At 46.2% G+C, this 14,779-nt stretch overlaps 1 protein-coding gene across 4 annotated transcripts in view; it reads right to left on the minus strand.

Annotated features, from left to right (window-relative positions):
* LOC106821227 overlaps positions 1–14,779 on the minus strand; it is a 38,564-nt gene that overhangs the window by 7,631 nt on the left and 16,154 nt on the right. For 3 of the 4 annotated variants that reach the window (XM_014825938.1, XM_014825935.1, XM_014825937.1), the window contains exon 4: positions 4,403–4,504. In XM_014825938.1, the coding sequence (XP_014681424.1) occupies positions 4,470–4,504 (35 nt within the window). In that variant the 3' untranslated portion in view covers positions 4,403–4,469. Of the gene's footprint in view, positions 1–4,402; positions 4,505–14,779 lie in introns of those variants that run through there. The other variant, XM_014825939.1, reaches the window with a different exon arrangement.

Raw genomic sequence — 14,779 nt, forward strand, 5'->3', positions numbered from 1 at the left:
GCTTTCTCTTACGCGGGTGACTTGCACCGCTGTCTTGAGGTCACCTGCAGCGCACAAGCAGGTATTGTGTATATTATGCAGTGCAAGCCAGTAGTTTAATGTTAACAAGTAAAGTGTATATTTTTATGTATATGTTATGATGTATATAGTAGACTATATGTTATATTATGCAGTGCAAGCCAGGTATTATATGTTACAAAATATATGTATATGTGTATATATGTAAGTATATGTTATACTATGCAGTTCAAGCAGTATTACTGCCTACAGTATATGTGTACAAGTCGAAATAATTGATGCGCGTCCGGTGCGTCCGCGGGCCATCAAATAATCAGAGGATCATCAAGAATTTCGGTTCCATTTACAATAATTGAATAAACAATTACTGCTATCGTTTGATCATCATTGTAGGTGAATAATTAAACCATGTTATCACCAATGTAAAACTCTTTCCTTACGCTTCCCAACCTTGCACGCCGCATTACTTTAAAAACATGTTATTTAATGGTTATGGCATTATGCAGGTGCAAGCAGTTATTTATTTATAGACGTGAGAGCTCGATGCAAAGTCTGCACGTGTTCCAGCCTGATATTTGCCATGCCAAGATGCCTGCACGAGACTGCCCAGCACAAAAGCAGGGCCCTCTACAGTACCTGCCCTTAATATGTTCACCTGTTGCATACTATTAGCGCGCACTGCCAGGTGTGCAACGGTGATTTAACACAAGCCGACGTTGTATCACTCCGCAGCAAGGATCCCGGGGGGGGGGGCGGCGAGGGGGGTAAGTGTGGCGGCGGCAGCCAAATGGTACAGAGGTAGTGTTCAATGCAGAGTCTGGCTATGTAGCTATGCCCAATCTAACGCTCTACTGTGCAAGGCCAGTGATTCACAAACAAAGAATAGATTTTGGGGGCCGCTGTCTTTATTGGAAGAGGAAGCTCCTCTAGAGATGGCGCCGCTGTCTTTATTGGAAGAGGAAGCTCCTCTAGAGATGGCGCCGCTGTCTTTATTGGAAGAGGAAGCTCCTCTAGAGATGGCTCCGCTGTCTTTATTGGAAGAGGAAGCTCCTCCAGAGATGGCTCCGCTGTCTTTATTGGAAGAGGAAGCTCCTCTAGAGATGGCGCCGCTGTCTTTATTGGAAGAGGAAGCTCCTCCAGAGATGGCTCCGCTGTATTTATTGGAAGAGGAAGCTCCTCTAGAGATGGCGCCGCTGTATTTATTGGAAGAGGAAGCTCCTCTAGAGATGGCGCCGCTGTCTTTATTGGAAGAGGAAGCTCCTCTAGAGACACTGACGGCTTCTCTACTGGAAGACCAAGCTCTTCTGCACACACAGCTGGGTCCTCTACTGGAGCAGGAAACTCCTCGGGACACTGAGATATGAGACAAGGCTCTTCCACACAGCGAGCGGTACTCACGCTAGACTGCTCACTAGCTACTCGGTCTATGCAACCTGAAATAGACTCCCCTTGTTCACCAGTGAGAATATCCCCTGTGCTGGTCGTTAGTTTCTCGACTTCTGCGATACAATCAGGTTCTACATGACGTTCTGCTGTGGCACATGTATCTTGTTCGCTAAAAGAGGGTACTGTCTCGTTCGTCTCTGGTACTACAGTAACCAGCTTTACCTCAGTTTCACTGGCGTTGAAACTAGGTGTTTCTTGGTCAGTTAGCTCTGATCTTCCACACGACAAATCTCCCTTCAGTTCCTCTGATATGTCACCAGGTGGCACTGGCTGGACTTGTTCCTGTATGACAGTATTCTGACCCGCAGCAAAACCTTCAGAATTTCCAGTTGGGCACACCAACTGATTCGTATCTGGCTCGACAACTTTATCAGCTTCGACGACAGCTGGTTCAATAACAGGCTCGGCATGTGTGTTCACTGCATCTTCCTCTGCGACTCCCTTGTAGAGGGAGAGGGTCTCAAACGATGGGATCAGATCTTCAACGTTGAACGCGCCGACATCTGCCGGTCGCGCCTTCTGATCCTCCTCGACCTTTGCAGCCTCCTCGACCTTCGCGGCCTCTTTGACCTTTGCGACCTCTTCAACTGTTATGTCAACGTCTCCGTTGCTTACAACATTCACAGGCAAGGTCGCGGCAGTAGGTGGCGCTGCGGCGGGTGTTACCGGAGCAGTCACGGGCGTGTTCTCCCTCAGGGGTTTTACGCAGTCGTCTCTGCTATCCTGTGCGACGTTTTCCGCCGCCGGCTTTACAACAGTTCTGAAAAGCAGCCGCATAGCGTTACTATGATTCGTGCAGTGATCCTTTTAAGTAATGAGCAGAATCAAGGCTAAACGTGGCCCACATAACTTGCAAGTAGTCACTGGCTGTTATCCAGGAAAGTTCAATCAATAACAGCTCACTCTGAGATACTATTCTGGGTGTGTTTTCTGGTTATCAACCAGGCAATAATATTGATATTATAATCTCCACAGCGCGAATGAGTGCCATTTCAACAGCCAGAACACATTCGTATCTGATTCAGTGCTGGGTGTGCCATAAACGCCAGCTGATTAATACTCGATGAGTCACGCACTGCGAGATTCTATCGCATCTAGCTCTCACCCTACATGACAAGTCTGTTCACGATTCGTCATGTGATGCGAAATGACTGACAATCTATTGTAGATCATTATCCAACATTCCTGCTGACTACTCCCAACCACCAAACCCATTTAATAAATGTTATTTACATACAGTCATCATAAACATGCCTTCGTTGCGTGATGAGAAACAAGCAATGCAGGCAGCAATGAGAGGTCATCGCAACTGAGCGCATGTTCATAGTCAGAATAAGTACTGCGGGGATTGCTATTCAATTCCATTTCCACGCTGCTCTCAGTTTTCGCTTACACAGTGTTTTGGTACGAGTGCAAATATGTGACTATTGATTTTGCAACGACGGACGTAATTGCCGCAGAACAAATAACAGCCGAACGTCGTTTTTAACCACACACCGACTAGAAAGCAGCCGTGAAGAACCCTAATAGAATACTGGCCGTTTTGTGTATGTGGCGAATTAATGTGTGTGCAGAGTGAGTGCATGCAGTACTGTCCCAACAAACAGGGCCGACAGCTGGTTAAACATGATGTGACCGCCATTCCATCACGACACAAGCTCGTCACTCATACATACATACTTCTCACTGCATGAATGTGATCGTAAGGGCTTAGAATTGAAGCTGCGCATCTTTAGAGTTTTCAGCATCGTATTGATTTTCAATGAGGGCTACATAACTGACCTTGCATCAACACGACTTATGCACTACCAACTTTACGTTACAAACTACAGTTACTTGCACCGACAACCACCACTTCTACCTTACTAAACCCTTACTTCAACTTAAAACACATGTGGAACTGTATGATTATCACTCGTAATGACACTTTCCCTTAACTGACACTCACACTGTCAAGCATCTGCCAAAACGTTCGTTATGTACATTAAAACTGCATTCACCCGATGAAACGCTGTCATAATGTTCGAACACACATCAACATTTCTTGATTGTCGCATAAAAATTCACCAGGGATTCAGATTGGCCCGGGTGTACTCACCTGCGATAATACTTTGTGCACAACGAAATAAAAGCGCCATTTCAAATAAATACCTTATAGTAAACTCACTGTAAAGTAACATTCACAAAATAGTCGACCTTCTGGCCGCACTGTTGTATATGTACACCACACAAGAGTGGATGTTTATGCCCGACAGCTGAAAATCGAAAACTTAATGCCAGCTTTTGTGTTGAGCCGTATCTCATCATAAAAATTTCATGCACAAAATGCTGTGCACAGAACACTACTTTGACTAGCTCCATTAATGGAGTTTTGGAAGGAAACGCAGCTTTTAATGTCCAACTTCAACTTAGCAGAAGGTTCCATATCACTTAGGAGTGGTCTTAGTCTGATTTTGTTACAACTTTAGTTATGGGAAGAGGGCGGAAGACATCATTTAAATATGACCACATCCTTACGCCGCAATTACTATCACTAGCTCAACAGCAGCTACCACTATTATTTCATCCACTACTGTCAAAACGTGCTTACATGTGCGGCAACTTTTTTAGAGGGACCAACATTGCCAACTGTTCGACCTCGCGACCCTGGAGCAACTTGAACTCGCGACCCCGGATGCAAAACCGCTGAAACTCGCGACCCCAGGATACCAATTGACCTCGCGACCGGCGTTGCTAATCGCTGACCTCGCTTACCCCGGATGCGACGCGGCGTACGTCACGATGTGCGTATGAGTCGTCGACGATCTGCCGGGCGATGAGCCGTATTACTCCTGCGTGTTACGCTCGTCGCGTGACGCACGCCCTCGTCCCGCTCTGCCCACTGCCGTCCTGCTCAGTCCAACACGCGAGATAGCAGAAAAGATTCTGCTTGTAGCAGAGCGCCTGTCACCGCTGCACAACCGCCATGCCTTCCTTCTCCTCAGCCAGCAGCAGCAGGCTTCCTCTTACGCGGTGACTTCACCGGTGTCTTGAAGGTCACCTGCAGGCACAAGCAGGTATTGTGTATATTATGCAGTGCAAGCCAGTAGTTTAATGTTAACAAGTAAAGTGTATATTTTTATGTATATGTATATGATGTATATAGTAACTATATGTTATATTATGCAGTGCAAGCAGTATTATGTTACAAGTATATGTATATATGTGTATATATAATGTAAGTATATGTTATATTATGCAGTGCAAGCAGTATTATGTTACAAGTATATCTGTACAGGGGTCGAAATAAGTGATGGTCCGGTGGTCCGGGGCCATCAAATAATCAGGAGGACCATCAGATTTTGGTCCCATTTACAATAATTGAATAAACAATTACTGTATCGTTTGAACATTCATTGTAGGTGAATAATTAAACCATTTTATCACCATGTAAAATCTCTTTCTTACGCTTGCAGCCTTGCACGCCGCATTACTTTAAAAATATGTTATATTAATTTATGGCATTATGCAGTGCAAGCAGTTATTATTATGAGTGGAGCTCGGCGCAAAGTCTGCACGTATTCTGCACTGATATTTGCGCATGCAAGATGCTGCACGAACTGCAGCACAATAGCAGGGCTCTACAGTACTCTGCCGTAATATTTCACCTGTGCAACTATTAGCGCACTGCAGGCGTGCAAGGTGGATTTAACACAAGCGACTGTATCACTCCGCACAAGGTGCGTGCGGCAGCAGCAAATGTACAGAGGTAGTGTTCAATGCAGAGTCTCTATGTACTATTGCCAATCTAACGTCTACTGTGCAAGCATGATTCTACAAACAAAAATAGATTTTGTGTACCACGCACATGAAGGTATCTGTATCTCTTCGAATACACGGGCACGGTAATGCATGCTGACGTGTACTCACAGCTCAGCAAAACCGTATTTTAATGCTCTAGGCTTCTACATGAGCTGTAGAATGCTGGTAATCTTAAAGGATATTGACCAGTGATAGCATGTTTTCGTGTTGCATGGACGAGGAAAAACAGATCTGAGCATGTGCTGCCGCAATCATACAAGGTCAACATCTTCTTGAAAACTAGAAAATTTACATCTCACTTCTTTAACACTTCAGGTTAGCAATTGTTGAAACCATACCTGTTAAACTTACCTAGCTGACATATTCCCTAATTATAATTCAACAGATTAGATGCTATTGCTAAGCCAAATACAGCCATATTAGCCCATAAAGGCTGCTGGATTTTGCTATGCTGCTACTTCACATACACAGCTACAGTGATTGATAAAAAAATTGAATGCTCGAAGTGTTATGCCATTATCATGTAACACTTTATCCTCATTAACTATGCATTTAAGAAAAGCTTGCATACAATTAACACATTGATGATCGCGGGGGATGCTGCAACCTTGTAAGCAAAGCGCTAAAATGTTTTTCGCATAATCACGAAATCCCGTGCAGCCTCTCGCGGGAGAAGCCCGCCACCTATGCTTCACTGTGTGAACAATGAGAGACGGTCGATGACAGACTATGATTCACCTTTTTGTTGCAGGGTTCTGCTAAGAATTGGAGCAAAAAACGCAGGAGAATTGGACATGAACTCAGGTGAGACTGGGGACGTGTAGACCACACAAAGCATGGCAGCGAGACACAAAGCCTTTTAGTACAGGCGCAAATTGGCGTAATATGGGCTTCAGGGTGATTACAGGCAATCAGCATGGTTTCTCCGCTAAAAGCAGCGGCGTCAGATGAATACAGAATTCAGCTGCTTGGAAATAAAACAAGCAGTGCATTAGTGTGTTCGCTACAAATCGACTGTATGACAATTACGAAGGCAAATTAACAGGCATAGGTAGATAGCCGTTTTTTTCCGCAACGATTTGTTCCGAAGTGACAACTTCGAATTTAACTACATAAAGCTTTGGATTTGTCCAGCATATTTTCAGCCATCAGTTCTAGTAGAACGTCTACTAGGTAGTACTTATTTCTCAAGCCACGCAAGTAGAACCGAATAGCAGTTATTTACACGTTACAATGCCCCACTGCGGCTTGCCCTATTAAAGCCTGCTGAAAATCAATTAGGCCTGTGACAAGACGATGAGGGGGAAAGCTTCACCGCAGGGCAGCAGCCTCGGCAAGCAGCCGCCGGTGACTGTATCTGTCTCGATGTTTTACGGAGCATGACAGCGTCATCAGCCGCGGATTTATAGCTCTCACTACGATAGCTGGTTTCGAGGCACTGACATTTAGAGACTCCCCTTCAATCTGGAAAGACTAAGCAATCAAAACTGGAATGTAGGATCACAGTAGAACACACAAGCACAGTGTCTGCAAGAGGTGTTGTGTGAGGCAATTTCGCTGCACTCAAAGCAGGACAGACATAGAGCAACTATCTATCTATCTATGTATCTGGCAACTTGAATTGACTGAAAGGGCAGAACTTGAAGAGGCAGTAATTCTATGCATCGCTCAGGCAGTCATTGTCAACACAACAATGTGGATTGCCATTTCTCGGGTCGAGTGAAAAAATGCTTACAATTAATGGAGAAAAGAAGAAAGAAAATGAGAAAGAGATACAGAGATACGGGAGAGACCAGTAAGGGTTCCAATATGCAAAATACATGGGAATTTAACAGTGAAATTACACGATACCCTAACAGCCGCATACAGTTACACCTAAACATAGGTAGACCACTTACAAGGCAACAGGCTTGATTCTTAGCATAGATGCACTACGCACACGTAATCTGAACAGCAATACCCCGGCCAGACGCTCTGAATACGATGTCTACAGCAGGCTTATAGTGTATAGACAGACAGACAGACAGACAGGCGTAGTGTTTTGAAGCGAGGATTCTTTCTCTAATACCGAGAGACAGGTATACGTGATAGCAGGTGCCTCCAAGCGGCACGGCAACCCGCCTTTCATCGTGAGTGTGTTTACATTGCACGGCTAGGCCACGACCGCGTGATGCGACGTCGACAACCAGCACCAACAACAACACTGCCATACTGAGGCTCATAGGGTCTATGTCCCCCAAGGTACTGCCGGAACGTACCCTGGGTACGGTCTGGTATACCGGAACGTACCCTGGTAAGTGGTAACTATCTGATGTGGTTAGGGTTAGGGAGTAGGCAACTCCCTAGACTCGTTAGTGGAGTAGGCGAGGTACGGTCCGGCATATTAGATAGTACCAGGGTACGTTCCGGTATACCGGACCGTACCCAGGGTATATTCCGGCAGTACCCTGGGGGACATAGACCCTCTCAGCCATACTGAGTTTAGCATGATTTTAACACGGGCGTGGACGTATATATCCTCATGCTGCATGCACACATAGCTCGTCATTACCTCGTCAAAAATTTAGTATCTCTCATATATGTATATATATATATATATGACAGTTTGCTCATAACCAACAGCACACTATTTACCTGACAACTGCCAGCCTATTGTGTATTTATGCATTCATATATATATATATATATATAGATTTAATGCATAAATACACAATAGGCCAGCAGTTGTCAGATAAATAGTGTGCCGATTTTCATGAGCGAACTGTCTCAGCGCGTCAGTACGCTCAGGTAGCAATCACTATACCTTTTGTATACGGTATAAAATAAGAGTTCCTGGGGAAGCGTGGTCTACCCACACGACCAGCAAAGCTATCAGGACCACGCAACACGAAACGTATGTCTATCCGAGGAATGACAATTGCCACGCATGACAGACAGACAGTGCTTTGGGAAGCAGGTTACGCTTTCAGTAGGCATACAGGCATAAATCACTGCCACCAACAGGTTTAAGTTGTGATCGTTTGCAAAACGTGATTACAGATTACGTGACGTACGACTAGTCCCCCCTATCCAGACATCGTTGCAGTGGCGACTAGTGGTGCACGGTATTATCGCTCAAGGGATCGTTGTCGTATCAAGTACTACAGATATGTACCCGAGGTACATATATGTATGTACACAAAGTGAACGTACCAGACTTGTACTACAGAAGTGTACCCTAACCCTAACCCTAACACTAACCCTAACCCTAAACATACCTCATATAAAAATATAACCATAATACTAAACAACCTAAAACTACCTCGGGTACATATCTGTAGTACCTGATACGACAACGACCCCATCTGCGGTATTATCAGTATATCGCCGTGCAACGAAGGCGCGGCGCGGTACCGGCGGGGGAGCAGGATACTGTCAGCAATTTCCAGTTTAATGGTCGGAAATATCCGTAGTTTGAATGATACAGCCTGTGTTGTCTATTCATTCTTTGTGAAATACCGCTCAAATACGCAGAATGTGCTAGCGTTGAACGCTATACAGTAGTCATCAGGGAAAAAATTTAAATGTATTTTTCAAGGGCTACTTTTCAAGCTCGCGTGCATGAAAATAGCACTCTAAAATTTGGTTTGCATTGAACGCTATGCAAATTTACGGGGGCTCTTTTTGGCATTTCGGGGGCTAAATCGCCCCGAGCCCCCGTGTATTTTTTTCACTGGTAGTCATGCATAGTCTAGCCATAGACTCATCATAGTAGTCAAGTATTGGACAGACAAACAGATCACAACACCAGCCAAAAGATATTTGACTTTTTATATTTTTGTTTACGGTATTACATTGTAATTGTAATTCATGATCATCTACAAGATTTAGTATAAGTTGTATAACTGTCTGGTGTCATGCATGACCGGTTACAGTGAACACAAATATATATATACACTACACACACATATGCACCCGCCCCCGCCTACACACTCACATACATATATACACACGCAGTACAAACACTCGCATGCACAGTTGCAACTTGCACGCACCGCACGCACGCACACCACACCCACGCACAGCACGCACGACCCCGCACGCACGACGCACGCACAGCACGCACGCCACGCGACGCCGCACGCACGCACGGCACGCACGCACGCACGCACGCACGCACGCACGCACGCACGCACGCCACGCACGCACGCACGCACGCACAGCACGCACGCACGCACGCACGCACGCACGCACGCACGCACGCACGCACGCACGCACGCACGCACGCACGCACGCACGCACGCACGCACGCACGCACGCACGCACGCACGCACGCACGCACGCACGCACACACACACACACACACACACGCACACACACACACACACACACACAACACACACATACACAATAAGATAGCCTGCATGTTCGAATTGTTGTGTTGAGATATATATTAAGCTCATTGACTCTGACACGTTTTACACTGCTTTTCTTGATAGCAGCAACAGGTAAAGCCGAGTAATAATATATCGCGATACAAACATTTTGCCGATACCCATCACTAGTGGCGACTCTACTGCCTGAGTAACGAACGCTAACTATAAATGCTTTCCTACATAAGTAGTCCGAGTAACGAACAACGACGTCACGACTATAAACGCTTACTCCTACACGAGAAAAATTACCTCCACGTCGCGAACAAGGTCGACGGTGAAATCCATCAGTGCGGGAGCTTTGGCATTTCAAACGCCCGACGGACTGAAACACCGCCGAAAGGAAACCCAGTCTTCTATCGATGAGACCACACGAGGTCCAGTCCGATTTGACAGCCGGTCAAGCTTCCAGAATCACAGACACACCTTTTCAGTTTTGTTTAGCACGTAGTTGCGCAGGACTCGAAGACAGCAACGGTTCTTGGCAGTGCCAGGTCGATTTTTTGACCAGGATCTAGTAGGTGCTCGTCTATATAGATTCTGCGCGCGCGTGCGTGCAAACATTCACGTATTTGTACACGTTTGGCGCGCCCGCAGTAACCGCGTGCTTGCTTAACCACGGCGATACCTCTTCCCTGGGCAAAGTCGCTTTGCATGAACAGAAATATGTTGTACGATAGATCACCCACCGATCTCCTCACCCAGTGTATAGTGTTTGCGGGGCAACCTACACGAACCCGCGTTGAGCAGCACCGAGTGCGACTCGTTCGTCTGGTATAAACTATAATATGTCTACCACGTCATTCTCGTTGCCGGCTTTACCAGTTTATTGCAGAATCACCCACGGCGGCAGCTGCAGACGAACTAGTTGGCTACTGCTGTACGCGATCACATGTTCTGTGCAACTCAAAAATTTATCAGCATCCTACCGCATCCGGCATCCCTCGGCTGTTGCCCCTACATGTAGCAGATAACCTACAGTAAATGTCTGAGGCGGATTTTATATAGGCGACAAATATCATCACGCGGCTGACTCAGCCATGTATCGGCCTGTATGACAGCTGACACAGTAGTGAGATTCGGTGACGGCCTGTCTGCGTCTGTCTCGAACGCACACACACACACACCCACACACCTGTTACGCAAAGAGATTAGCTCGTCACAGGTCACAGACCCGTGCCACTACTGATCCCAAGGTTCTCGCGCAATATTAAACAACGAAGTCAACGGGATAAGACGTCCGCACCGTCTCTCGCGGTAGCCGCCGGTAGCACTAGCAGAAATAGCGTGCACCAGTCTAAGGAGATGTGAGAGAAGATCCCTCTTTCCACACAGATATGCGCGATGTTGACGCGCGTGAGGTGTGTATAGGTTTGTGTCAGGTACTAACGTCGGTGCGCTGCACGAACGCCCGCACCAAACGCTAGCTTAATAGTTAGCTAGTTAGTTAGCTAGCTATAGTTAAACCTCCGACGGGTTCAAAACGTAAAGCTATCTTCATCACACACACACACACACTGAGACGAGACGTAACTTTTACAGCACTTGTAGCACCGTGCACAGCTGACAACCCTTCGTATATATATATCTTAAAAGCGTTTCTGGACCAAGACCCTGCCTATTGCCGGACGTCGCTTGTTTCCTACCTCCCACGAGCGAATTTCATTTGGGTGGCAGCTGTAGTAGGAAACTATAATTTGTCTAGTTGGTTGCACACATGTTTAGCAACAGAAGCTGCCTACCACCGATCCTCGGCCTTCTATCAAGTCTCACACAGCAGGGGCATCACTAGATGATGGCCACTAACGATGCAGGTGTGTTGTCAATCCATCTTTCGTTTCACACCTTAGACCTCCCGTCTGCTTTCAATGCCTTATTCGCAAGAAGAGTGATGGCCACTCAAGACAATTATAGTTGTACACACTTCACTTCACGACAAAGTCAAATTTTCGCAAACGGAAAAAGCAGACAATCGCGGATCGACACTACTCCCTGTCGTTGGAAGTGAGGTGAGACAACACGACGTCAAAAAATGAGCATTCTCACATCCTCCTTGTGTGTGTATACCATTGTGATACCCTTCCACGCAATAACGCGAGCAGGAACATGTTTAGAATAGTTCAATAGAGGCAAGAGATCCGTGAAGTCTGACGATCAGCAGTTACTGAGGTGCAGCACGTGTAACTCGCATGCTTCACTGCATGCCACCGTGTTGAATCACTCGAAATTTTCTGCACAAAACTTCACTGTGCCTGAAGGTAAACATCCAAGTTTTGTCTAATATTTACGTAAAAGCACTCCATGTTGAGACAGGCATAAAACACACGAGATGCTCAAGTCGAATCACTCTGAATGCTGGTAACGAAATAGTTCAACAACACGCCAGTACACCCCAGTTTAAATTCATACTGTACATCAGCCACAGCTATAGCCTACTCATTGCTGTGATATCCAATTTGAATATTTTAAATGTACAATTTAATTAAAATATGCCCGCCCGCCAAACATCTGTGCACGAACGATAGAATTCCCACGATGCCAGACGAATGAGAAATCCACTGATGAATTCACGAATAAATCAGCACTCCGGCAAGTGGGTATCGTCTTTCAAGCATCAGCCCTCGGATATATATACGTATCCTAGTATATATATTCTAAAAAATACATTTCTGCACAGTTCATTCCTAATTCACAGTTATTTTCTGCACACACTTATATCGGCAGGGCATGGCAAACAGCAACCACCGTCTTTACAAGCTTGCGATCTCACGGCACACACGTAGAGATGAACCTCTAACGATGTCTTTCTCGTTAATTACGCCGAAGCGGCAATATTCACAGGAAGCCCTGACCATCGGTCAGTCACGCGTCTCTCCCGCTAGCTTCTCCTACAAGCGCACGGGATCCCACGAGGACGTGAAGCCTCGTCCGTCTCGCACACGCAGACGTATCTACCTAGTGCCTATCCTCCAGCGACGACACCGCCACAGCAACCTGACATCAGCGAATGCAGCTCACTCGCACGCGGCCAAACCAAGCGTGACAGCTACCCTGCACCCGCGTATCTAGGCTGCCAGCGACGGACACTGTCTTGAGGAAATGGAAACGAGAAGCGCTCCTTATCGTTGCTCGGATCGCCACAATGGGGGCGTGTGTGCACGCCAGCTCGGCCTGCTGTTCCGCACGCACAGTTCCGCGTTATTACGTCTGCACAAGCTGAGCTAGAACCGTAGCCACGGCAACGGCTGACGACGAAAATAGTGACGACGTCGGTGACGACGACACCGATGGTGATGACAACGTCGGTGACGACGACACCGATGGTGATGACAACACTGATGACAGCGATGGTGACAACACCACGATGACGACGGTTCGGTGGGTTGACGCGGACTGTGGCTCTACTACAACCCGTCTCCGGCGGCACGCGCACACTTCACGGGAACGCTCCTATCCCAGCCAACCTGAGTGACATACATACACGCCCTCGATCGAATCTGGCGCGCCGAGCAATCAGCATACCCCATTATGCCGGCATGTGTGACTCAGCGACCACGGCGTAATCAATTATAAAGAACCGTGTGTAACATAGGGGTGTGCGGACAAATTTCGCCGTCGGGTGGTGTGCGCGGGGTAATAACGTGTGAGATTACGTTTACTGGACGCGTTGCGTCGTCTAGCGGTGTATCCTGACGTTCGGACTTGGTTTTAGAAGCAGGGCTTCAGGAGCTTATAGCGCTTTCTGATCATCGCAATGCAGTCATAACAACGACGTCAAAGCAAGCTACGAGGTCAGGCTACGTATGAAAGCAACGTGCCCGATAGCGCAAGACTACCTTAACCCGCTGAACCTGCTTTTCAACCAATCGGCAATTTGTCACGCCGATGGCAAGTGTTTATCGTAGATATCCGGTGACCCGTGAACGATGCGCGCACACTCTAGACACCGGATCACACCACACTTACTTAGAAGAACAGACTACACCTGCATCACACAGTAAAACTGCCTCCGGGTTCAGATCACAGATAGCTCATGTAACTTTCACGGGCAACCACGACTGCCGCGAATTATTCGACGCGATACGCTAGCTAGAACGATCTGCCTACGTGTGTGGCCGACATTTTTTTTTACACAGACATGTACAGCAAAGCTCTGGCTAGCCGAATCATTTCCAGCAACCATACTATGAAGAATACCGTAGCAACACTTGCATCGCAGACAAAATAGCTGTTGATTCTTATACTACTGCAATACAGTACGCGATCATACATGTACAATATTATCAGGAGCTAATAATGACATATTTGTCAATTAATTGTCAAATAATAGTCAAAATAATTTGTCATTATTAGCTTCTGATATTATCATATTGCGTTTGTTTTACTGTCCGATGTCTCACACGTGAAAACTGAATGATTATTTGATGAGTAATGTGGGATCTCCCTGGCTAACCAGGGACACGTGGTGCATGCGAAATCCCGCTGTCTGTGTGACAGGCTGAGTGTGAGTCATCGCTTAGCAATGCGTACACAACCACACATATAGGTGGCAGCACTTGCTTGTTGCCAGCTGATACATGATCTTGCGCCCTCATGTCGACCTACAGTCACAACACAACTGATCAGTGCAGCAACAAAACTATGGAAGTATGGAAGCCCTGAAACGACATTGAATAGCCCTTGAAGCAGAGACAATAGAACACTAATAATAGAACATGTATAAAATATAATATAACGACATTGAATAGCCCTTGAAGCAGAGACAATAGAACACTAATAATAGAACATGTATAAAATATGGATATAATAAAATATATGAAAAGGCATGTGCAGATGAAACTTAGAAACTCAGAAACTCTAAAACTCGGAAACTCAAAAATTCAGATGTCGTTTCAGGACTTCCATAACAAAACAGATGAATACGAGCATTGCTAAAACTATGAGTCTAGCACGCAACCGATAGGAGGCCGAGTGTACATCGTACGCAATCATTTGAATGTGATGTACAATATGTGTGTCAATCAATACCCAACGGCTCAGTCATACTCTTCTAAACGTCTACAGTGTACAGCTGATACACACTTTACTAACTGAATGTTTAC

This window comes from Priapulus caudatus, unplaced genomic scaffold (assembly GCF_000485595.1).
Source record: "Priapulus caudatus unplaced genomic scaffold, Priapulus_caudatus-5.0.1 Scaffold64, whole genome shotgun sequence".
Lineage (NCBI taxonomy): Eukaryota > Metazoa > Priapulida > Priapulimorpha > Priapulimorphida > Priapulidae > Priapulus > Priapulus caudatus.